At 38.5% G+C, this 25532-nt stretch overlaps 1 protein-coding gene across 8 annotated transcripts in view; it reads right to left on the bottom strand.

Moving 5' to 3' along the window:
* Positions 1 to 25532, bottom strand: part of ESR1 (estrogen receptor 1) — a 304656-nt gene that overhangs the window by 167234 nt on the left and 111890 nt on the right. For all 8 annotated transcript variants that reach the window (XM_036222773.1, XM_036222778.1, XM_036222784.1 and 5 more), the window contains one exon: positions 8408 to 8598. In XM_036222773.1, coding sequence (XP_036078666.1) covers positions 8408 to 8598 — 191 coding nt within the window. The remainder of the gene's footprint in view (positions 1 to 8407; positions 8599 to 25532) is intronic.

Raw genomic sequence — 25532 nt, 5'->3', positions numbered from 1 at the left:
ATGTATATTATCACAACCTTTCCATGTGTGTATAAGCTGAATCTTTAATTGGATTTCAGAATTTGCATTTCTCTGGGTGCTAAAATAACATCGCCATTCAATCAATATCTGTTGCATGAAAAAAAAAAAAAGCTATTTTAAGTCCCTAACTCCAAGAGTTAGCCCTCTTTGGGAAAGAGGCTATGAGGAACTTGGACAGGGAGGTCTGTAACCGTGTACACATGTGCTAAGAATAGTGCAATAAGGAAAATAAGAATTGAGTCTGGTGAAAGAGAGGCAACACCCCTTAGAAGTCCGATTGGATAGTAAGAAGGGGAGAGAATGGCATTAGTATGAGGAAATCCACAAGGGGTTGATGAGGGCATGGAGCGAATTAGCTTGATAGCAATGACAATCAGTACAAGGGGCAGCGCACGATGAGGTAGAGAGGATGGGTGAGGATGCAGCTGGTCTACAGAAGCAGGAATCAGGAGCAGGAAGAGCATACTCCAAGTGATGAGTATGCTAGGGATCAGAAAAAGGAAGGAAGGAAGGAAGGAAGGAAGGAAGGAAGGAAGGAAGGAAGGAAGGAAGGAAGGAAGGAAGGAAGGACCATCTCCATGGTAACTATAATATACCATCATGGCACTGTTTAATAGTAGTGGCAAAGGCACTTTTATATATTTTTTAAATGAATTTCCTTATTAATAACTCTGAAGTGTCAAAGGAACAAAATAATTATGAATTTTGATTATCTTAAGAACTGTAATTTATTTTCTCTAGTGTTTAAGGAAAATATTGTGCACATCACTTACTGAATTGCACTAAAGTGGTCCAGCCATTCTTTTAAATCATTATACTTAGCTTTCAATTGCAATAAATAATCATAATTATAAATTTAATCTAGCCACTCTGCCCTGAGTGATGATCTAAGAATTTCTCTACTTATTCACACACTACTTCCTATGCCATGATTTTGAAACTGCCAAATGAACCAGATGAAGATGATATTTGTTTGGACAAAGTTTAAAATCCATGTACTCTTTCTCAAAGAAAATAAAGAGAATTGTACCTACTACAGAGAGAAATTATAATTGAATAATTAAATTGGTTTCTTCTTTGTTCCCTAATTTCTTAGCAACTAAAGAGATAAAAAGCTCTTTTTATTTCAGCTAAAGGAAAATGTAAATGTAGAGAAAATAGTAGAAATACTTGCTCCACTATATTCTTTCTCAAGTAAAGTATTTCTTTTCTTTAAAAAAATTGATTCTGCTCTCTCACACTTGAGTAGAGAATTGACATAATAACAAAAAAAAAAGTTTTACAAAGTAGACTGTAGATTTACAAAATAGATTTTTCTTGTACATTGTTATTTTTCAGTCAAAAAGTCAGGTAAGCAGGTTATAGTATAACCTGTATACATAGTTTCAAAATAGTAAAGTATAGTGTATAGTTCAGACATGAGTAACCTACATCTCAACACACACTTTCCTCTGAATATCAGAGAAACAGACCATTGTCTTTAAAGAGATGTAGCATTTTAAAGGTATTGACAGCATCTTTCCAAAAAGGAAAGAGACGTTTAGGCAGGATTAGGCCATGGACCACCATTGGCAGGTTTTGTAAAGACAGAGTTGGCATATAATTTTGAGAACTAGTTGATGTCCTTTGAAAATGTGTCCATTAAAGGCTATCTATAATTTTTGTGTGAAATTATTGCCACTCATAAGTGGGGCTTTCTAATGGAGTTGTTGATCAGCTTAAGCACGGTATATGGGCTCAAACACTACCACTTTAATGGAAATAGTCGATGACATGACAGACACAGTACCACTTTGTAGAGAAATTGGAAATTTAATTTCAATCAGATGAACAAAAAATGAAGAAGAATGCTTGAAGTGGTAGCATAAAAAACACTAGCGATTAAAAACATTTGGAACCTTTGCTTACCCTTCAAAGGCATTTGTTGCCATGGTTTTTAAAGACCTCTGAAAGCTTCAGCTGTGTCCATAAGAGCTGCCAAGAAATAGGGGTTCTATGCTGATTTTATTTGTTAGATGCATTTTGTCTTAATTATCTCCAAGATAAAGATTATTTGGCCAAAGGTAAAAAAAAAAAAAAAAAACCCTCTGTCATTTCACAGGTGGAAAGACTATGATTTTGTTTTTCTGAGCCCTTCTTCAAATGCAAGCCTGCATGTATGCACACACATCTAAATTTAGTTTTGTAGCATTAAAGAATAACCAGCACTTAAAATTGGCAAATGGGGATGGCATTCTTACATGGAAGGAGGTTTTCAGGTCTTGAATTTCAGGGTAGTATATTTCCTTTTCTCTGATGAGAACGAGGAGCCAAACATCTAGCAAATTTACCAACACCTAGAAGTAAGACCTTTCTGTTAAAAAGTTTCATTATAAATGCTTTCTTGTGAAAATTGCACGGTAGCTCATATGTGTACACAGTGAAACTCTTCTGCCTTTCAGTCTCGACAGTCTTATTCCTGTTGCACAACATGCCTATTTCCACAGGATGCAGAATAAAAAATAAAAGTAGGAAGAATGGAAGGATTAGGCAACATCTGGATCAGAAAAGATGTCTATAGAGGTCCACAGTATGAAAGTTTTGTAAAAAGTAAAATAAACTTGTTGTGTTTTTTTTTTTTGAAAATCAGAAAGATGCTTATATTTGCTCCTGCAGTTTACTATTGGTACAACTTAATGTACTAGTAGTACCAGCATGTTTTCTTTTAAATCATAAGTTCCTAGAGACTAGTGTTTGGCCCTATTGGTCTAATTTGTGATTTTCCTGTTTCAGAGGGCCTTAAACATACACTTTTAATAATAAGAATGTTTCTTATAAGGTTTTGGTAAAATCCAGAGAACTCATAATATTTTATTATGAGAGTTGAGGGGAAGATTTTGGAGTTATTTCTCCATTAGTAATAACAGACAGCCTCCAGGAAGTATTTAAACCATTCTTTTAATCAGTTTCTTTAAAATTAATTGAGGAAATTGACTCAAATCCCCCCCACCTGTCTGCAGAGTACGGATTCTGTTTCTGTAGCTGCCGGATGATTTGCCAGATAATTCTATCTCGATATCTATCATGTCAAACTCGATACATCTGGAATTAAACTTACCCTATCCCCCCTCTAAATGGCTTTTCTCTTGATTTTTCCAGTTCAAGTGCTGGTGATACCATCATTCTCCTTCCGTCGAACCTCTTTAACGCCATTCTTTTCCAGATACCCTTCTTCTGAAATACCTCTTAAAATAATGTCGATTCTTTCATTACAGTATCCTGTATTCTATTTCTGTTTTTACCGATTTCACGAATACCAAAAAGTCCAGATATTTAGTTTGTCTACGGTATTTCAATGTCAGCCAAATTAGTCTTCATGCTTCTATTCTCTTCCCGCCCCGGTCTCTCCATATGTCTCCGGAAGGTTAATCTGTAAAGACTGGTTTGTCATCTCGCTCCCATGATTGAAAAAATGCAGTGATTTGTGTTGCCTAAAGCAAACTGATCTTAACCCTCCTTTCACCCCTTCGTTTATTCATCGAGTGACTCCTCTAATGCAAAGCCCTGATTTGGGCCTTACCTTTGATGCACTCACAGCGGGCAAGGGAAAGCTTCGGTGCATACAAATACCTGCAATGTTAGGCAATGGAAACAAAGTAACACAGAAGCCCACGGGAGAGAGAAAATTTTGGCCGTAACATCAGAGGTTTGATGACAGTCACTTTGGACTGGGATAAGAAGAAATTTCCAGCAAAGAAATGGAATGGCCATATTTGAGTAACTGCATGTTGTCCAGTCTGGAGAGTCTATTTCAGAAGTAGAAATGGTGACCTTAAGAGAACCAGAAAGACAAGCTAAAGCAAGACTGTGGAAATCCTTGAGTGGTTTCTAAGGATTATTCCATGGGCCATCAAAGTCTTTAAAGGATTCTGTACAAAGCATTGACATGATTCGTGATTTGCTTTAAGAATAGTAACAGACTGGCAGTGTGCAGAATGGCTTGGAATAAGGCAATGGCTTAAATGAAGGAGAAAACAAAAGGGAAAATTAAATTATTGAATGATTCTGGTGAAAGTTAATGGGATTAACTCTTTTCCATTCATGGGTGAACCTGTCAAGCCAGAAGGTGACTAGAAATGGGAAGCTGAAGATAAAAACGAATCTATCTTGGGTAAATGAAGGTGAGTCCCTAAGCACAAAAGAGCTCTACAAAGCAAACAAAGTCAGTCAGATGGACCTAAAATTCAGAAAATAAGTCTCTGCTTACTCTCTGTAGTAGTTGAAGGAGCTATCCAGGGTGCTGGACTGTCTCAGCCTGGTGCTTTCAGTGGATCAGGGTTTCACTTATCCTTGTTGGATTTAAGGCTCCCACAATCTTGAACCATGATCAGACTCCACCCTGAAACCATGTTCTCTTGGACTCAGCTAACTTTTAAGCCATCACCTATCTTGGCCATGTCATTTGACCTAATGTTAAGCATCTTCTACACATGCCTTATAGAGAGAATATGAAGTAACAGCATAGATAGAGGTACATAGATAGGCTTAAGGTTCCACTGTGCATCATGACCACTTGAAATAATATGTAAGAAAATAAGTGAGCTCAGTGGGGTCTTTTTTTCTTGGAATAATACTCAAAGGTAGTACCTGGCTGCTGAACCTATAACCAAATCTGCTTATATAACTCATCCAAGAGTCTCTGCCCACAACATATCTTAAGGAACACTGCTTCTTCACCTGCGATGATTTATAAATTCATAGAATATCGAATTTCACCCTCTGCCTTAAGTAGCATCCTTGACATTGCTTTAAAGGAAAAAAGTATGTTCAGCTGGAGGCCATTACTCAATTTCTTGAGTAATCAAGTTTGTTACACCAAGTAGTGGATAAAAATTTGTATGCTTTCAAGTCAAACACTTTACCTCTTCAACTAAGCCACTTAGAGCAGCAGAGTAATCTGATGGATACTCATTTCTACCTCTTTTCTTAAGTAACAAGAAAAACAGGGAGAGCTACAGTATCTTCAGAACTTTCTACCTGTGTGTCAGACTCTTCACTGTCCTTAAATAGGTTTGAGGAGCTGTGTGATTTATAAAGAGCCAAAGAAGCTCAGTAAAACTTTTTAGTTGCAAGTTATCAAGGCTATGATGGGAAAATTGGACTAGAAATCACTAAATTGGTTCTGATAGTTTCCTTTAACCTGCACAAATACATGGAAATGTCATTAAAGTAAAAAGAAAATAAATTATTTTTTATGCAGTCTAAGAATAAATACATGGCACGAGAATATCTTTTTCTTAATCTAATGGTAAATGAGTTTTTGTTAATTTTTATTCACAGAACTCCCTGATTTCTCTCTTACCTCCTTGACTTTGTTCATATGCTCATTCCTATGACAGAACATTTATTCTCTTCTCCTTCATTTTCCCCAGTTTTCTCATCCCAACCTAATTTCAAATCAGGAAACTTTCTTGGAGCCCGATTCCACTCCCACCAGGACTGAGTGAAGTCTGGACTTCTGTAAGACCCTGAACTCACCCACATCTTGACATGTGTCACACTGAATTTGAATTGCTAGCTTATTTGTCCATCTCTCTCACTACTGTATAAGCTCTATGAGGGCAACGACCATGTCTTTCCTATAATTATATCCCCAAGGCCTTTCACAATGCTTTACCTAGTAGAGGCAATCAATGAACAAATAAATGAATTAGTGAACTTTATCGTTTTTAAGATCCCTCCCTCTCTCTAAAATTTAATAACTCTGTGTTGTTTCTAGGCTTCCTCTAGAAGTTTGAAGTTAATAGTCATCTCTTTTAAGTGACTTCATACCATGGTAAAAAGGTCTCTGAAGCCAGGTAAAAGTCCCATTTTTATGGAATTTATGTAGTACAATTTATAGTACAATGAAATCACACTATTTAGTTTGTATAAACATGATAGAGATAGGATACATATTTTACATATCAAAGAGTAAGCAGAATCTTTAAAAAATATTTGAACTTGATTTAATGACATAGCAGTAAAATATTTATTTTTACAAACTCACATTTCTTTCATTGATTTTTTATAAGTATATATTTTTTCTGTTTCCTGTTCTGATTTTTTAATTCTTAGAGACAATACTGTTTCATGTGAGGTTATGTAGTAAATTCCTAAATGCTAAATAAATATGATAAAAATAATTTGTGAGAATATTTCCATTGTTACTGGGAGGAGAGTGATTTCTAGCTTCAATCTGAGTAATTTTACGTATATAACTGATGGTATTGTCTTCTCTTACATTCATCTACTATTCTCCTTATCTGTGTAATATAGTAGCACTAGCTATACTGAGCTACTAATTATATCATAAGAACAAGTACCTTTGCTTCCCCCTAGTAAATTTCCTAAGTAAATTCTAAATTTTGTGGGATTTTAGATTGTCTCAAATATTTTGATTTCACTCAGAACATCTAGCACAAATACAGAGTATGTTCTCAATGAACATGAATAATCAAAACATTAGATTTAGAAACCATCTATTCCCTTCCCATCCAACAAATTATGGCCTACAGGCCAGTTCTTGTCAGTTACTGTTTTTGTATATAAAGTTTTATTGTCACACACCATTTATTTGCACATTGTCTATGACTTCTTGCAGGTCACAGAGCCAGAGTTGCAGAGCTATAACAAAGACTTAATGGCTTGCAAAGCCTAAAACAGTTATTATCTGGTCTTTTACAGGAAAACTTTGCTGACTGCTGCTCTAAATCATTTTTCCTAATGAGGTAACTCAGTCTCAGACAAATGACTTGTCCAAGTTTGTAGGCTAACCTATCCACTAACCCTACCTCAGTCAAATGATTTTTCACCACCAGATTAAGTGCTTAGGGTAAATAATGGTATTTTAGATTATATAAAATCAAATAAAAAGTAAAACTACAACTATAAAAAGATCTTTAAGAGCTTATACTGACCTAAACCAAAATATAAATATCATTTTTCTTAATTAAGGTAAAATTAAACAATATATGTTGCTATACACACATATGTATATTTTATATACATAAATATATATACATAAACATATATCTTTATGTATAAATTTATACATATTTATATATGTTTATATAGAAACAAAATTTTACTATCAGAGGATATCATTAATTTTATTAAAATCCCACAAACAAGTCCAAGCTTCACAATAGATTTCTAAAAAATGTCGAAAGTAATAACTGTCAAAACAAAGTGAACCAAATTGACCTCACATATTAATTACTCTATTAGATAAGAACAGCTTTTTTAAATGAAAAGCCATCTCATTGGCAATGGAAGGAAAAATAAATACTGTGTGTCCCTCCCATCCCCCACCCGAATCCCATATCAGAGCAGTAAACAGCTACAGTGGGAAGTCCAGGAGAATCACTTCTTTGATCAGTAGACTGTATGTAGTTCAAGTTCCTTAAGTCCATATTTCCACAGAGGAAATCATACAAAAGTTCAATCAGAAATGTTTTTAGTGTTTATATGCTAAGCTTTGCTTAAGCTTAAAAGACAAAGGAAGAAGAACAGAGAAAAATGCTCCACCGTTAAGGCAAAAAGAGATTCAGTTAGCCTAAACTGCTATCACACCTCTGTGCCTGTCAGACAAAGGATCTTTAGTAAAGATATTTTAGGTAGTAAAAGTGATCAATGTTCCCCCCAGGGTATCCTCTAATACAACAATATAAACACTCTTGGAGTGGAAATAAAATGTAACTGGCTGTATATCGAAGAAGCTATACTTGGTAAACTATACACAAGAAAAGGATCAAGGCAGACAGGTGAATGAAATGTTATGGGTGGAACTTAATAGCTGTTTCATATAGTACAGATAGGTACTCGACCCTATTACAAGTCACCAGTTATTAAGCCTTCTCATTTTAGCAAAAGGTCATATCATTCATTCAGACAACAAAGGTGGAAGAAGAGCAAGAGAAGAACAAGTTCAATTAGAACTGGTCTGGAGCAAAGATCAGAGCAGAATACTCTTCTAGACCAAGCCAAGATAGAGAGGTAATTATGTATAGACAATTAATATCACACTATATCATGTAAGCCTAGTTGCTGGCAATACATAAGTATCCACTTGCCATCCTCCTATCAGGGCACAGACAACATCTCTGAAGACACCTATTGAAACCCTCTTCCTGTAGAGATGCTCTTACCAAATGAACGAAGCATAATTACTCAGCCACCACTGCCCTGGCATTTGTCCATTCCTTCTCCTCAGCTCCTGTCTTTTCTCCACGTTTCTACCAGAGATACTAGAAAACCTACTGGGTTTTAGTGTTTTATACAAGTAGCTGATTATACGCTTTCCTTCCTCACTTGCTTCCCCTCTGAGGATCAAAAATGGAATATGTCGTTTTCAACACACTATTACCTTGAATACTTCTCTTGAAGAAGGCCTTACAGCCCTCGCAGGACCAGACTCCATAATGGTAGCCTGAGGCATAGTCATTGCACACTGCACAGTAGCGAGTCTCCTTGGCAGATTCCATGGCCCTGCTTCCCTTCTCACCGGTGCTGGCCAATCTCTCTCTGCCACTCTGGTGCCGATTATCTGAATTTGGCCTGGGAAAAAATAAAGAGAGAAAGAAAGGGTTGGGGGGCAGGAAGGTAGTAAGGAGGGAGGAAAGAAGGGAGGGGGAAAAAAACAGTGAATCCATTAACATTAGAAAAGTAAAACATGCAGTCTCCTCTAAAGAACAAGAGGCTTGGGAGATGCAGCAGATTCACTTTATTCTGACATTTTGAAATAATGAATCATAATGTAAGCTAATCTTTCATTACCTTTTACCGTCTGTCACAGCAAAAGGTGTTTGCCTGTTATATTAACCTTGAGGAAAAATTGTTTATTGAAAACTTGTCCAAAAACTGGACTGCCTACACCAGAATACGTTATTCAGAAAATTACAAAATGAAATTAGCTGGTTTCTAATTGACTTATTCAATTTTTTCAGGAATTCCCAATTAACTCAGAACCATTAGAGACCAATGCTCATTCCAATTCTGGACCACACTCAGGGTCTTTAGGAAACAAAGTATAAAACAGCTGGGGCATTTGAAACTCAGGTGAAATGATGAACAACATAGAACTTGTGTAGAAAGATAAGTCACATTTTTATATCATTGTCGCCAGGTAATCCTGGATATCAGTTTTTATAACTTGATTATAATTGAGGATACTTTTTAACATCTAAAACTACTCTGTAAAAGCATGTAGAATGAAAAGAGAAGAATGCAGATTACGCCAATTCCTTCCTCCATGAAGGAAGCATATCCCAGAAAGAAAATTGGGAAGTAACAGTAAGAAAGTTCTGAGAGAACCAAAGAAATGGAGAAGTAAAAAGTTTCAAGGAAGTAGAAAACTTAAGAAGGAGAGAGTGATCATAAAAGTCCAATTAGACAAGGACTGGTAAAGTGAAACTGGATTTAACCAAGAAGATACTTAGCAAGGAGTTTCAGTAGAGAATGTGGGTACAAGCCAAAATTCAGTAGGTGGAAAAGCAGGTGGACTGTAAGAAAATAAAAATGAGTGAAAGCCATTCCTTTGAAAAGTTGGACAAGAATGGGAAGAAAAGAGATAGGGTAGTTGTTAAAGAAAATAAAGACAAGTAAGGATTTTTATGATGAAAGAGACCTGAGGAGGTCTCATGTAGACTGAAAGGAATGGGCCAGTAAAGAGGAAATGGTTGAGTGTACACAGAGGGGAAGGCAGAGCAGTCAGGATTAAAAACACAGGTACAAGAAATAGTCTCAACGAACACACCTTAAAGCTGGTAGAAAAAGGTAAGCAAAGTAGTAGATGAGACTAAGTTTTCATCTCTCATCTAACCAGGCATAGGAGGAGAAATTATATCAATCCAGGATTTGTTAGGTTCAACCAAATAAAGGTGATATAAGAGAATTGAGGGCATATGGCCAGAGCCCAGGACTTCCCTGATGTGTGGTGTGTACTCGATGTATATTTAAATGAATGGAATGTTCCAGGTGTTTAGGGAAAAAGAGAATGAGAGAAGTAGAAAGATGTTAGAGGGATAAGTAGAGTGAAGGTTCCTATGAGATTAAAAAAAAAAAAAAAAAAAAAACCTAGGATGAGATAAAGTGAATTGAAGATAGAGCTTCCAGGGTCTCTTAGCTCAGGGAACTCAAGCTTCCTGTTTCCAGTCCCTACCCAAATAGCCAGACCACGCTGACTTTCACTCCATAAGCCCTGTCCTTCCTTTCGGCTCAAATTTTACAACCCCCTTCTTTCCCTCTCACTCATTAATATCGTCCACAATTCTGTGGCAGTGGTTCTCAAACTACACCTGCCATAACATTCACAAAATACTGGCTCCTTGGGTCGAGTGCCTCTGATTTTGCCATTTTTTCCACTCTAAATTACTTAGCTCTTAGGTCAGCAGCCTCAAAGAGGAGTTCTTTATTTTTAAATATCCTTAGAGAGCGCCGGCTTGCCTCTTCCGCGTCTAGTTCATATTCTGTTGCCCATGCCTTTCCATTTCATCACCATGTTGCCAATCTGCCCCCATCCCCCATCCACCTCAAAACGTTTTACTGTTTGTTTACGAATATCTTATGCATGATTCAAGCCAGTGGAAGCAGAAGCTTAGAGCCTTTGGGGGTGGGGGGCTGGTTAGCGAGCACGACATTGATAGATTTAATGTCTTATAAATCTTATCAAGTATGTAGCCCCAATATCCAGCCCGATGCCCAGTACGTAGCAGGTATTCAATACATGTTTGTTGAATGAATAAATAGTATATGCATTGGCAAAAGTTCCAAGGTGTAGCTGCACTATTTTACTTTTCCATTTTCAAGAATTCCAATTTTTCTGCATCCTTCCCAACACTAACTGTTTTTTTTTAATAGTAGCCATCGTAATAGGTTTGTGAGGTGATTATTGAAATTTAAGGTCACCTTTTGCATAAATTCCTCCCTTACCAGCCACTCCTAATCCCCATACACTCAAAATGATTTATTCCTGTTCTGAACTCAGTAGCAGGTTTTTCTTTGCTTCTCTTCTGCAACTTACTACCCTCCCCTTTCAATTGTACATTCTTGCCTCAGTTGTTATCTGCTAAGTTCCTTGTGCCTTATTCATCTTTGGAATCCTAAGTTTATATAGCATAATGCTCCATCTAAAATAGAGTCTCAAGAAATAGTGATAGCAAATGAATTAATCAGTGACTGAACCACTAAGGTGATAATTTCACAACAATATAGATGAAATACAGGAATATCGTTTTTTAAAGTATCGGTAAAAGATGTAGTAGAAAAGCTCTTTTTCAGCATATCTAGTGGAGATGTATGCTTTCAAGCAAAATGTCTTTCATCCATACTTTATCTTTGAGATGGTCCTGGAATACTAAAAATATATTGTAGACGTAGGGCATAAAACCAGAAGGCATCCAGAAAAAAAAAAAAGAGAGAGAAATTATCCTCTCCACAAAGCAACATTTTTATCCAAGTTGGAAATTCATATGCATAACATTGGCAATTATCACTTAGGCCGAGCCCTGCTCCGTGAAGATCCCATGAAGGAGAATATCATTCAGATCAAGCCAAAAGGCAGGTGAGATCATCTCATAGGCTCAAAGCCCTGTGGCACCTTGAAATGTGTTCAGGTTGTCTTTAGTATTCATTATGCCAAACTATATAAGATAAGGCACAGCTGCCTCCAGACAGAGAACTGGGTCCTCAGAATGCAGAGTAACTTGGCCTCATAATCTGCAGTGGAAAAGAAAAGAGTAGAAGGTGTCCGTGTCTCAATTCAGACCAAGCCGCAAGGATGGATCAGGCACCAACCTGCGGGTAGTCTCCGGGGATAAGTCTTTAAGGGTCCTAAACAGTTCCTGCTGCCCTCACCCTGGCCTTGTGGAACTGCATCTGTCACAGACAGCACTTTCGCTTCACATTTCTTTGGTAGAAAGTACTTAAATCATGTTTAGGGCAATCTTCTTTTCTTCACCCAGCCTCGCAGGCCCTTTGATGTCTCCTTATTTTTATAGGACCAAATTAAGTTCTCTCATTTTCATGTTCTAAATGTCTTCACATCCTTTCTCCCTACTAAGAGGCTGCAGAAACGCTAGTCACGCCCTTATCATTTTATTCTAAGCGAAGGCTTAAGCAATTCTTTAGCCATATTGCTATAACATTTCCCTCTTTGCAAAATTCTTATCCCTTTCTTATCCCCACCGAATTGTCACCAAACCTTTATATCTCTTCATCCTGGGCACTTTCTCATATGACCCAGATAAGAAGTTGACTAATTTACCATGCTATGTATTAAGACTTTCCATGTTCTTCAGCCTCACAGACAGCCTTAAAGACTTTCTAAAAAGAACTAGGGCAAAAGCTTCAGAGGAGAGATATTTTGCATCGGAGACAACGCACGGAAACTCCGAGGCACGCAAGTAGCTGAGTAACAGAGTAACAACAGGGAAAAGGATGACAGAGCATAAGAGATCAGATAACAAAACACAACACCACGGTACCTATGGAAACTGGAAACTCAACCGATGAGAATAAGTTCCATCTTCATTACGTCGATTGAGTACTAAATATTTCCAAATGGATGCCCTGCTTATATCATATATTCAGCATAAATAAGAGAGATGTCTGCAGCATTCATATGGAGTCCAGAGAGCGAGCTCTCTTGGACCAAGCGAAAACAGAGTGTAATAATAAGTATTTCCCAGGGAGATTTTCATTAATCAAAGGAAAAGTCTGAAGCTCAACATAACCAAATACTGTTCTTTTTCCAACCATAAATCATGATATCAGCCATCTAAAAGCATATTCTCCTAATTAGCCAAGCATTTTTTTTTTATATTAAAAGCCTTGATTTCTAGAGGAAATATTTGCATAGCCAAATTAAAAGAACCAATAGATGTCCACTCCCTAGGTATGTGTAGTAATGAACAGCTAGTGGGATAACTTCATGGGGCTCCCTTACAAAATCCGGTCCCCACTCAAAGTTCCCCACACCTTCCCTTCATGGCGGTTACCAAAATTTCCAGTCCTATGGTTAAGTAATTATTGACAAACATATGTTCCCTCTAGTAAACAGAAATTCCATGAAGACAAGGATCATGTCTCATTTGATCCCAATTTTAATTGACACACCACAGGTCTCAATAAATACTTGTTAAATGTACCTCCTACATCTAATCCATCCTTAAATTAAGCCAATTAGTTCTTCAGAACACTATACCTATTCTTCTTTGCATTCCTTGTTTTTATTATTCTAGCCTGAGAGATTAATACTCCATATCTGAATTACTAGAATTAGCCTTCTACCTCCCATCACTCCTCAAATGCATCCTACCAGCCACAGCCAAAGGAATCATCACAAAATACAACTTTGGTCTTTTAATAATTTCTCATTGCCTATATCTGTGGATTATTACCTTGGGGTGGGGGGAGGTAGGGAGGTGACAGACCTATTTGAGAATACAGTGAAAACTCCGAAACTATCTTTTCTGGAAAACACATAAATGAACTCTCAAATTTCTGCTTACAATTTTAGGGAGTTATAGACCAGGGAAACTAAAGATTAAAAAAATTATCAACATAGAGAATTAAGCCCAAATTCTTGAATTCCTTGCTCCGACCGGCACTGGTCTCTTTGTAGTTCCTTCGGCAAACTTTTATCGAGTCCACCTCTGGGAAATTGCTCGCCCGTCATATAGTCACTGCCTCCCATCATCTACACACATCTCATCTATCCTATAAAACCAAGCTTTAGTTCCCATCATCCATTAGGCTTAGTTTAAGTATCTCAACTCACACTGGTTCAATTTGGAATTCCCACAGCACTTAAAGTCTTCGCCACTTTTCTTGGCACCTTGCTAGACACTGGCTCGTGTTTCTCCGGCAACTATGCACCGCTCTTGCGTTGGCAGTGTTTTCTTTCTCCACCAGGCTCTGAAATGACAGTGTTCCCCAGGGTTCCGCCCTTGGCCCTCTGCCAGCCTCAGCTGACACTCTTTCTTTGTTGGATTCCCAGCCTTGTATGTGGCCACACCCAAATGCCATCTCATTCCGCTCTCTTGGACTTCAGACCTAGATGACAATTACCCACTCTGTAGCTCCTTTAGAAGGACCCAAAGAAGCTTCAAACTTAATGTGTGCAAAACTAAACTCAGTGTCTTTCCTAAAAAATTTGCTTCTAGTTGTACATTCCCATTATGGTCCTATGGCTCTATGATCTACCCTAGGTATTCAAGCATCCTGCTCCCTCTGCATGGAACACCCTTCCTCACCTCTGAATAAGTCCTATTTATGTCCCAGTTTGAAGCTTAAACTTAATTTTCTCCAGGGAGCTTTGTTGACTTCTATGAGTTAGGTTAATCTTCCTAGAGCACACTGAACTCTTCCTATTGTAGTGGAGGTCTTTCCAATCCTTGTGATATTGTGATTTATAATAAGACATATATATTTGATCTTTATCCTGTTTCTTGCATGGAGCTCTTAAAACCCTCAGATTTTCTTGAGTGATGAGAGACAAAGATGTCTCTTATTATGTTAATGAGGTAACTTTTGGACAACACAAAAGATGGGGTTGAATGCCGAGGGAAGCGACCATGAATAGAAGGTTGCAGCTTTCAGTCTACCCCTTGATTTTCACAGAGGGGAGAGGGACTGGAGGTTGAACCAATCGCTAATGCCCAATTATTTAATCAAATATGTCTACATAACAAAGTCTCTACCAAAACCCAAAAGGAGGGGATTAGGAGAGCTTCTGGGTGAGTAAATGTGTGGAGATTTTGGGAGAGTATCACACCTGGAGAGGGCATCGAAGCTCTGTACCCCTACCCCATACCTTTCCGCATGCATCTCCTCCATCCAGCTGTTCTCAGTTTATATCCTTTTATAATAAAATGGCGACCTAGTAAGCAAATAGTCCTTCGAATTCTGTGAGTCATCTTAACAAATTAATCGAACCCAAGAAGAGGTTCATGGGAACCTCTGATTTATAGCTAGTCTGTCAGAAGCGCAGGGTCTATGATTGGCATGTAAAGCGAAGGACAGTCTTATAGGACTGAACTCTTAACCTGTGGGGCTGACACTATCTCCAGGTAGATAGTCTCCAGGTAGATTAGATAGTGTCAGAATTAATTGCTTGGTGGTATGTTAAACACACACACACACACACGCTGGAGTCAGAGTCATACTCCTCAATTCAAAACCCTCAGCAGCTTCCCACCACATGAAGAATAAAAGTTAAAGGCCCGGCATGATCAGCCCCCTGCCTGTCACTCCAACCTCCACTCCCCACACTCCCTCCCTGGCTCTCCAAGTTCCAAGTGCTGTTTGCTGCGGCTCCACAAACACCAAGTACTTCCACATCTCAGCAACCTTCTGTAGGACTTGCTTCTCTATTCCATGAAGGGTCTCTCACCTTCTCAAGAGCCTATTCCTGACCTTTCTAAAGTAGTCTCCCTATCATTTTCCACCTTCTTACACCGGGTTTGCTTTTTCTTTATAGCGCTTACCACTACTCAAAATCGAACCACATTTTAATTTATTTTATTGTGTGTCTTACCTACCAAAATGTAAGCTTCGTTCCCCAGCACCCTGAAGAGAGCCGAGCATAGAAATAATGGTTGAATAAACAAGTGCATAAATAAATGATCGATACGATGGATGAACATGTTGTGCTGTGTTTAATTATCTGCCTTACACCATACACCATAACCTCCACTATGGCAAGTACTGTGGCCGCCTTACTTAGCATGGTCTCCCACCTCATGCTCGGCACAGTCTGACAGAGTAAAGTGATTTAGTAATTATTTGCCATCTGAATGACTATAGAGATATGGCGAGTCTTCTTGACAGCCTTCCAACCCCATGCCTGCACACCCCTCATCACAAATCTGTCCTCCACACAACAGCAAGAACAAGATTCTACCATGCAAAATGAACCCCTATTTGCAGCCCTCCATGTCTCCTCAACATCTATGATAAGCCTTCTTAATCTTCTTTGGATGGCAGACCCTAGAAAAATACCTAATTTATAGATATGTAGATTTTCCTTAAAATCTTAGGGTATTCATAGGCTTCCTGTGAATGGTCTTCCCAAAAGACTTCAGACTAGAACCCCCTCGGCCTAGGGAAGGAATTCAAGACTCTTTAGCATCAGCTACCGTGACCTGGCTGCTGTCCAATCTCCAGCTTATCCCTCCTTATAACGGTTAATTTTATGTGTCCCCTTTCCCTGATCAAGCTAGTATATCCCTGGGCCTTTGCCCACACTGTTTCCTATCTTGACCAAAAGGCAAAAATCTCCTGAGTGAAAATACCCTGTCAGTAGTGGCAGTTACTGACTTTCTCAACAAAATCAACATGTGTTCCTAGAATATCACACACAGAACATTCTGGAATCATGTTCACTGTGAGTCTCCAGGAAAGAAATTGTATTGCAGTCATCTTTTTTCCCCAGTTTCCAGCACAGTATTGACAAATAGGAAGTATTCAATTGTCATTTGTGAAATGAGTAAAATTACATGTTTCATATTGTAAGTCTTGCTTTCTCAACTAGGATGTAACCTTTTCAAGAGTATGGGAACTATATTCTAAGTAATTTTTATCATGCCCAAAGCACCTGATTTGGTACTTTGCACATTGAAAGTATCTAATAAATACTTACTGGATAAATTAATTAATAAAGAATGAAGAATAACTTTGCAAGAGGCATGGCTGAATCTACTGCAATAATAGAACGTTGTAACAAGATAATGAGAAGTCAAATGGTGATGGCCATGTACAAATCAATCTGAATACATTTTCTCTCTCTGCTTCAAATATCAATATTTAAAGAGGCATAAAGCTGGTTTTTGCCTATAACCAGAACTTACCTGTGGGTATTTCTATTCTCTATGCAATTTTGTATTTATATTTTAATGCAATCTTATTTATTTTCCATGGCAGTAAATAAATGTTCTTAAAAAGAATGGACAAGTTGACCTAAAACGGTAGAGTATAGAAAGAAAAAGTCCTGAATTTAGAATAGCTCAAATTAATATTTAGAATTCTATATTCTATGTTTAGAATAGCTCAAATTAAATGATTCCTGAGCCAGTTTGAGGCAACCCTTACGCCATGCAATAGTTAGATTGCATGGCGTAAGGGTTGCCTCAAACTGGAGTTGGCAAGTTAAAAATTATTTTCTAAATATCAAAAACAGGTCATTTCAGCTCTTTTGGAAATGAAAGACTATAACTCTTTTATACTGCTTATCTAAAAACTTTATCTCTTGCCTCATATTATCTATTCAGTGGGTACAATTTTATTTGCATTTACTGTGTCTTCTACTTAATAAACAGAAGCAGACAATGTTCTTCCCTAAGAAATTTAAAAGAAAACTTCCCAAAAGTGAGGGGCGATAAATGCGGTTCAATGCAGCATCATGAAATTATCTAGAGAAAGAGTTATAGCTGCTACTTTAGCTTCAGTCAAAGTTCAGACCAAACTCTGGAAAACCCAGTACGATCCTTGGTTTCTTTAGATAAAAGGGACTGAAGGAAGTAGGCAAGAACATTTTCACACTTAATTGTGGCAGGCACTCTTTAAAGTGCTTTATGTGTAATTAATTTTTTAAACCCTCAAAATGACTCTAATAGTGCTATTATTACTGTAGTTGTTTTTAAAATGAGGTAATCAAGGTACGGAAAGGTTAGGTAACTTGCCAGAGTCACCCAATCAGGAAACTGTGGAGTAAGGACTCAGGAGGTGTGTCTCCAGAGCCCAGGCCCATAACAGAGAATAGAGTCCTGGAGAACTTCCCCCAAAGGCATCACAAGCCAAGGGCAGAGTATGTCACATCTAGGAACAAAGTCATTACCTCAGATTTCATCCCTAAACTCATTAATAGTAATCCCATCAGAAATGTCCTACAATAATTTATTACAAGGCCAATAATACTTTTTTGAAAGGAAAACACTAATTCAATTTCTAGTGCAAAGGCCAAGAATTCTGTTATTTTTCAGGAAAACAATATTAATGAAGCTGACACAAACACAGGAGAATGGCTTGATGAAAGCTTGAAAATTTCCTAAAAATATGATTACAGAAGATATTTTAACCCACAAACAGAAAATAACATCGCTAATGTTCACATACAAGAGTTCTGAAATTCTTTATGCACAAAGAACATTAGCATTCGACATTCAGAACTTAAGGCTCTCTGTAAAATGTCAAGAGGTTTTCCCAGGCACTTAAGAAAACTATCTTCACCCCAAAATACAAGCCAGTGTTGATTTTCTACACTAATGGGCAACAAGAATAGCCTGGCATACAGTTCCCTAAAAACCCCATGAAGTCAACATCTTTTGATCTTTTATCAGTTACTAAGGTGTAACCAAATGACCCGATTTGATTTTCATCACTTCTCTTTTCTCTACTCACACCAATTTTTTGCAAGTGCTAATGAACAGTGAGGATAAGAAGCTCAAAATGAAATGCACGAAACCAAGCATATAGATGACACAAAAGAGGAAAGTCAAGAGAGCTGTGGTTTGACACCACACCTCTGTAAAACAAGTCTGATTTCCCACCTAATTTCCACAGAATATATGACACGATATTAGGAAAATAATAATTTGCTCATATACAGACGTGTTAAGAAACGCATTCACTCAATCAACAGCATTGCTTAAGCACCTACTTCCTACCAGCCAGGCAGCGAGCATCCTAACTCAAAGGACAGATACAAAAGGAGGGGTAGAAAGAGGAGGAGGAATAAAGAGAGGGCTAACAGAAGGAAGAGAACGAGGGTAGCTCTGTCCTAGGAAAACGGACAACTCGAAGGAGACTTGAGTCTTTGGGAAAAAGCACATGGGCTCAACTCCAAATACCAAAAACAACCCTGCTCCAACCCTGGCCTCTGGTCTGTTTTTGAGCGTGAACCATAAATCATTCAATTTATGATCCTAGTCAAGAGATAAGGACAGCATATCATCATATAAAAACTCCACGTGCACATATCCAGATTTGCAAATGGAAATTTTTACTTACAGAAATTATTTGGGGACCTGTATGTCATTAGGGATCACATTGCTGCAGATGTAATAAGCTTCAGGGTAGAATGGAGAGGCAGGGTACTACGGTGGGAAAGTTCTAGACCGAGTCAGAACTCCTGTGCTCTAGATAAACCGCTGCCAATAACAACTGCATGGCTTAAGTAAGTCACCACACTCTCTCAGTCTCAGTTTCTTTGTAAAATGAGAAGTCTCAACTATGTGTTCTAAATTCTTCTACAGCTCTACAAATGTGTGACCATGATTTTGTCCTATGCTTCTAAAACCCACAATAACATCTATAATCAGCTAGAATTTCTTCAATGCGTCTCATGAGTACACAGCCCGTTTTTTAAAACTCTTTCCCAAGAGTAATAAAATGCATAGAAATGAGTTGGGAAGAAGAAACAGGTAGCACCACATTTAAGTTTGCTCAGCACTCCCTGCCACGACTGATTAAAGATGACAAACATCTATGCCATCAGGGGGAGCTGTCAGTGATCAGCGTTGTAAAAATGACTTTCAAACAAAAACGGCACTTCTCTAATATGAGGCAAGAGAAAACCTGAAGAAGGAAAGAAAAATAATAATAAAAAAAAACCTAGAGAGAAGGAAGACAAGAATTGGAGAGACAAGGAAAAGGGGGAGAGTATTTCTGTATATTTGACATTTCCTTAGTTCACTGAGCTCTATCAACAATGATGGAGGTGGGGACCTAAATAGGAGAAAATATGGCTGCAATATCAAAGGCAAAGGAAACATAATTCATCTCCTGTGGTTCTGCTAGGTGCCATGCATGGCTGGAAAGACTTCTAAAGCAAATGAGCAATTATAGTAGGAGACAATCTGGATATCATTTAACGTGTTCCTTCTGCACAGAACAACTTCCTCCATGGTAAGGCGACTTCTTTAAACATAGTCAGCCACCAGATATGTTATCGCCTCTGGGCAAGTACCAAGGGCTCTGTTAGGTGTGAAAGTTAAATCATCAGGGTTAGTCTTCTTTGCTGTTCCTATCCACTCTACAGGAAGCAAGCTCGAAGTGCCACCTATTTGTTCACTGATGATGCAACAAAGAAAAAGTCTTGCTGACTTCTAAGAAGATACAGGAGATCACGCTGCAGTGTAGCAATGACAATATTTGCAGATCGTGTCATCTGAAGCCACAAGAAATACGAGGGATACACGTATAGAGCTTCACACAGTATGGATCTCCTGGCGGGAAGCTCTGGCATTCACACTCAGCTTCTCCACTCTGCGGCCTCCATACCTGTACCTGCATCTTCTCACCTCCCTCACCCCCACACTGCACTGCAATTACTGGCTACTCATGTTAGACTGTGGAATCCTTGTGAGCAACGTCAAATCTATAAGAGCCCGTAAATCTTCTGAACTCATTTAAATTGAATTCAATTTAATAATTCGATGTAGTTATATAGAGCTCATCCCATGATAGCCCTTGTGATAATTAAAAATACCTTGAGAGGTTAAAGAATCGGTCCTGATATGTGCCCAATTACCTGTTCAAATTTCTCATAGACAAAAATAGGTAATAGAGTGAAAGAAAATTCAAGTTTGGATAAGTCACTCACAGTTTGTCAGAATTTTCTAAACCACTATCTGAGGGACTTTAGAATAAGTTACTTAAATATAAGTAACTCCATGACACTTTTCCTCATTTGAAAATAGAAATAATAGTATTTTCTCTAGGTAGACAATTGGTGGCTTCGAATAACATTTATGGAAAGAAACTAAAAATCCTGAAGCCAGATGTTAATGTTAACCTTTAAAACATATTTCAAGTTTGTGGATAGTACAAACTTCCACCTCCGAAGTACCTATCAATTCAAATTGTTGATATTTAAAGAATTAATGTTAATTTTTAAAATATGATAATAATAATAGAGTCGTGTTTTAAAAATGGTCTTTGTCTTTTAGAAATGCGTACAGAAATATTTACAACTAAAATACCACTCTCGAAGCTGGGCGATGAGTAGATGAAGGGTCATCATACTGTTCCGTTTCTGTAAAGGTTTGAAAACTTTCACAATAAAAAAAGTCAGATCAGGCCATTTCCCTCTTCAAAACTCACTACTAGATCTCCAACTCAGTTGTAGTAGAAGCCAGAGTCCTGACAATGACCTGACAATGACCTGCAAAGGTCCCCTCACTCTGACCCCTACTGTCCTCTGCATACTCCCTTCCAGCTTCTTACGCCTCGCCTGTCACTTTGGCCTCTCTCTCTTACACACTCCAGAGTCCCGCCTCAGAGACTTTTCACTGAGGTCATGTTGGCCTGAAATAATTTTCAATGAATACCCTCATGGTACCATTTCCTCCCCTACTTCAAATCTTTTGCTTAAATGTCACCTTAACAATGGAAACTTTACCAATTTGTTTTATTTGTTCATGGGTCTGTTCCCAGTACCTAGAATAGTGCCTGCTGTGGAGCAGCTGGTCAATTAATATTTGCTGAGTGAACATTTGTTGAATGAATGAATGAATGAGCAAACTGGATCAACCATCAGTGAACCTAGGTGGAGGTTTTACAACATCAATAGAGCGGTCACTCAAAACCAGACTGCCAAACAGTGATTTCAATTACTTCTTAGACCGATGGCCCAATGTGGTGCCCAGGAAGTCAGTAAAGTTTTCTAAAGCTTGAGTCTCAAGTAGTTGGGACTTTTCCCCGATCCCAAGCTGACCCCACACTCCACCAAGCAGCTGGTCACCGACACCAACTACCTGACCAATGTGATGGACACCTGAGCCTGCAGCCATATGCACCCTCTAAAAGGCTGTGACACTCTTGAAGACTGAACCCGAGGATTACGCAGGTCAGCAAAGGCCCACCCTGTTGCCTTCACCACTGTGGTGGCCACCTATGGAGTTAAAACTACTGACCCCCCCACCCACCCCACATACACCTGACTCAGAAGAAGGTCAGGAGTTAAGGTTCAGGGTCACAGCAAACTCTCCAGAATAGATTGCTCTAAAAATTTGCCGAGAATTGGTTCATTTGTACAATCAGAAAAAGGTTGTAAAAGCCACTATGGAAAATAATCTGGAGATTTCTCAAAAAATAAAAATGAATATACCTTTTGACCCAGCTAATACACTTCTGGGTATTTACCCAAAGAAAACCAAAACAATAATTTCATAAATATCTATGTATGCCAATATTCATGGCAGCACAATTTACAACAGCCAAGATATGGAAGCAACCTAAATGTCCATCAACAGATGATTAGATAAAGAAGTTATGGTTCATATATACAATAGAATATTACTCAGCCATTAAAAAAATGAAATTCTACCATTTGCAATGACATGGATGGACCTAGAGGTTATTATGCTGAGTGAAATAAGTTAGACAGAGAAAGGTAAAGACCATATAATTTCACTTATATGCAGAATCTAAGAAACAAAATGAAAAAACTAATCAAAAACTGAATCACAAATATAGAGGACAATCTGATGATGGCCAGAGGGGTGGGGGTGGGGGAGGTAGGAGAATGGGGTGAAGGGTTAAAGAAGTACAAATTAGTAGTTAATAGAGGTCACAGGGATGGGGAGCACGGCACAGGGAATGGAGTCAGCAGTAATGTAATGGCCAAGTGGAGGGCTGGGGGCAGAAGGAGCAATTAGGGGGATTTTTGTGAACTATATAAATGTCCAACCAATTTACTGTACACTTGAAACTATTAAAATAAAATTTTTTAAAAAGGTTGTAAATTAGAGGAATGGTATTTAAGAGAAATTTTCAGACGATTTTTAAAGTCATATGGAACCAATCAATACTGGGAAATGAAACCAAACGAATGTGAACGGCTGCTCCGTTCCTCTTGGAAACGTGAGTGTCTCGGGCCTTCCGGCACGGGCTGGCGTCTTCCCACCTCCGCCTCTGCACAGCAGCCCCGGGAGAGGCCTCCGGTTCCTAGACGGTGTCCTCTGATGGTTTTGTCTACACCGCGGAATCAGAAGCAACCTGCAGTCCCTGGGGGTAAGGGCTCAGAGTCCCAGCCTCTACCTCACTTACTCTAACTTCCTACAAGACGTGACCTTGATCAGAAGAAAATCAACGTTATCTATCTTTATTACCCCTACAAGTGGTATTTATAACTTTTTATATTTAACTCTGAATTACTCTTGCTGATTCTTCTGCTAGATTTCTGCAAGGTATACGCATGCTAGGAAGCCAAAAATAATCAACCAAACCAGTCTTTGAATCATTACCACCCCGTCCCCAGCGCTCTGCTCAAACCTGGCTTTCCTCCACCTGAAGCGAAATCACTCAGCTGCCAGCCAGTGGCCTCCGCTGCCACCCGCTGCCACCCACTAAGGCAGTGTTTCCTAAGCGACTGAGAACCATGGAGAACAGTTCTAGTCTTGCTCAAACTCTTCTTCCTGGCTACCTTGGAGTTTGATGCTGGAAGTGCTTTAAAGGGTTAGGACTGAGTAAAAAAATATTTCCAAGGACTTGGGAATTCTCACTCACGCTCCATTCCCTATGGTCTTGCCAAAAAGACTGGGGAGAATTTCCCCCAAGAAATCACTCGTGCATAGCTATCTGGCCATTTCCTTTTCTCACTGACTCCTAGGCATCTGCTTTTCCACATCTTGACTTCTTTACCATCCCCCTGGCAGCCGCACAGTGCAGATCCCCCGTGACACACTCCACCCTGACAAGTCCACACGGCCCCTTGTGCAGCGCCGTCTCTTAAGTCATCATGGCCAAGCTCAAGTTCCCCTGCTGTCACTTGGGCCACCTCAACGTGCTGCAAACTGAGGAGGTGGAGTAAGGCAGAGTGTAGATCTGTGTAATGCTTTGTCTAATAGGAGTTGTAGTTTTTCTTCTACATCTTTCACACTTTAGAGAGCATTTAAAAGGATCATTTTTCTAAACTACTATTTCCTGAAATCTAATAATGTTGCAAAAATAAGATAATTCCCTCAAAACAACCATGAAAACTGTTATTTCTATAGTATTCACTATATTACTCGCTCACAAAAGTTACCTAATTACTAGTTCTAAGAGCGAGGTCTCTTTTTAAAAAGATCCAACTCCTTGATTTTCTCCTCATTGTAATAATTTGCCTTGTATTTCAATTGCCTTATCTTTTCAAGTAATAGAACGAACAGCTAGGTCATTCTGTGTTTAAACCTAGATCTTTAATTGTGATCAATAATGATGGCAAAAATAAGTGTGCAAATTCTACATCAGACTGCCCTCTTTCCTAGTAGAAAAAGACAGGTAGGCGTCTGTGTACTAACTAGAAGAATAACCTTAAAAGATAACCTTCAGGCTTCAAGAATGAAACATAGAAAAAAGAAAAAGAAAAAGAAAGAAATAAGGAAGGAAGAAAGGAAGGAAGGAAGGAAGGAAGGAAGTGAAGGAAGGAAGGAAGGAAGGAAAGAAGGAAGGAAGGAAGGAAGAAGGAAGGAAGGAAGGAAGGAAGGAAGGAAGGAAGGAAGGAAGGAAGGAAGGAAGGAAGGAGAGAGAAGGAAGGAAGGAAGGAAGGAAGGAAGGAAGGAAGGAAGGAAGGAAGGAAGGAAGGAAGGAAGAAAACAAGCAAGCAAGCAAACAAGCAAGCAAGCTTGAGGCAACATAACTAGGGCTGCCAAATTCAGCCAATAAAAATTCAAGATGCCTGGTGAATTGAATTTCAGATAAACAACGAATGTTTTTTATATAATGCTTTATATAATGTATTAGTATAATATCGCTCGGGACATAATTATACTGAAACATTCTTTGCTACTTATTTGAAATTCAAACTTACCTGAGCATCCTATATTCTACTTGGCCATCAAAAATACAGTGCTTTTCAAAGAAGGCAATAAAGATACAGGAGTCCAGCAGAAATTAGAGTTGAGCTCAGGACAGTGGGGAAGGTTAACCATCGCAGGCTTAACCATGTTTTTCTCATCAAGAGACAAAAGTCCGTTTGGGACAAAATTAGGCCATTTTGAAGGTGTGTTAACTCTTGGGCCAAAGAAATATCACATTAAATTAATGTTCACCCATTTACTAAAATTACTCCAGAGTTTAAGAGACTAATGTACCTTCTGATTCACATAGCTTAGCCACAAAGAGCTCACTCACAGGGAAGTTCTATCTAGCATGGTACCATGAGGCATGAGGCTTTAATTGATCTTTCTCACTTTCTGTCCACCTGCTGTGTGGCTCCCTTTCATGTAAATGCAATTAGAAAGTTTTAGCCTAAACTTTGAGAGGATTACAACAGTCATCTTTCAAGGAGAAATATTGACTTAGAAAAAGTTGCCACGGACCTACCTAGTCGTCTCAGTCCTGTGTTTAGCACCATCCGGCTATAAGGAGTCACCACAATGCAAAATGCGGGGTGAAAGCCTCTCAAAATATCACTCTGATAATTTCGTTCCCAGCTCCTTAGTGGAAATCATTTTGCTGAGCAGGTGTTGATATCATTTGCACAACCAGAAGAAAACACGTTTTGGTCT

This window comes from Rousettus aegyptiacus, unplaced genomic scaffold (genome assembly GCF_014176215.1).
Source record: "Rousettus aegyptiacus isolate mRouAeg1 unplaced genomic scaffold, mRouAeg1.p scaffold_m13_p_1, whole genome shotgun sequence".
In the NCBI taxonomy this organism is placed as follows: Eukaryota; Metazoa; Chordata; class Mammalia; order Chiroptera; family Pteropodidae; genus Rousettus; species Rousettus aegyptiacus.
The sequence above is the reverse complement of the archived record's forward strand: the minus strand, read 5'-3'. Positions and strand labels throughout refer to the sequence as shown.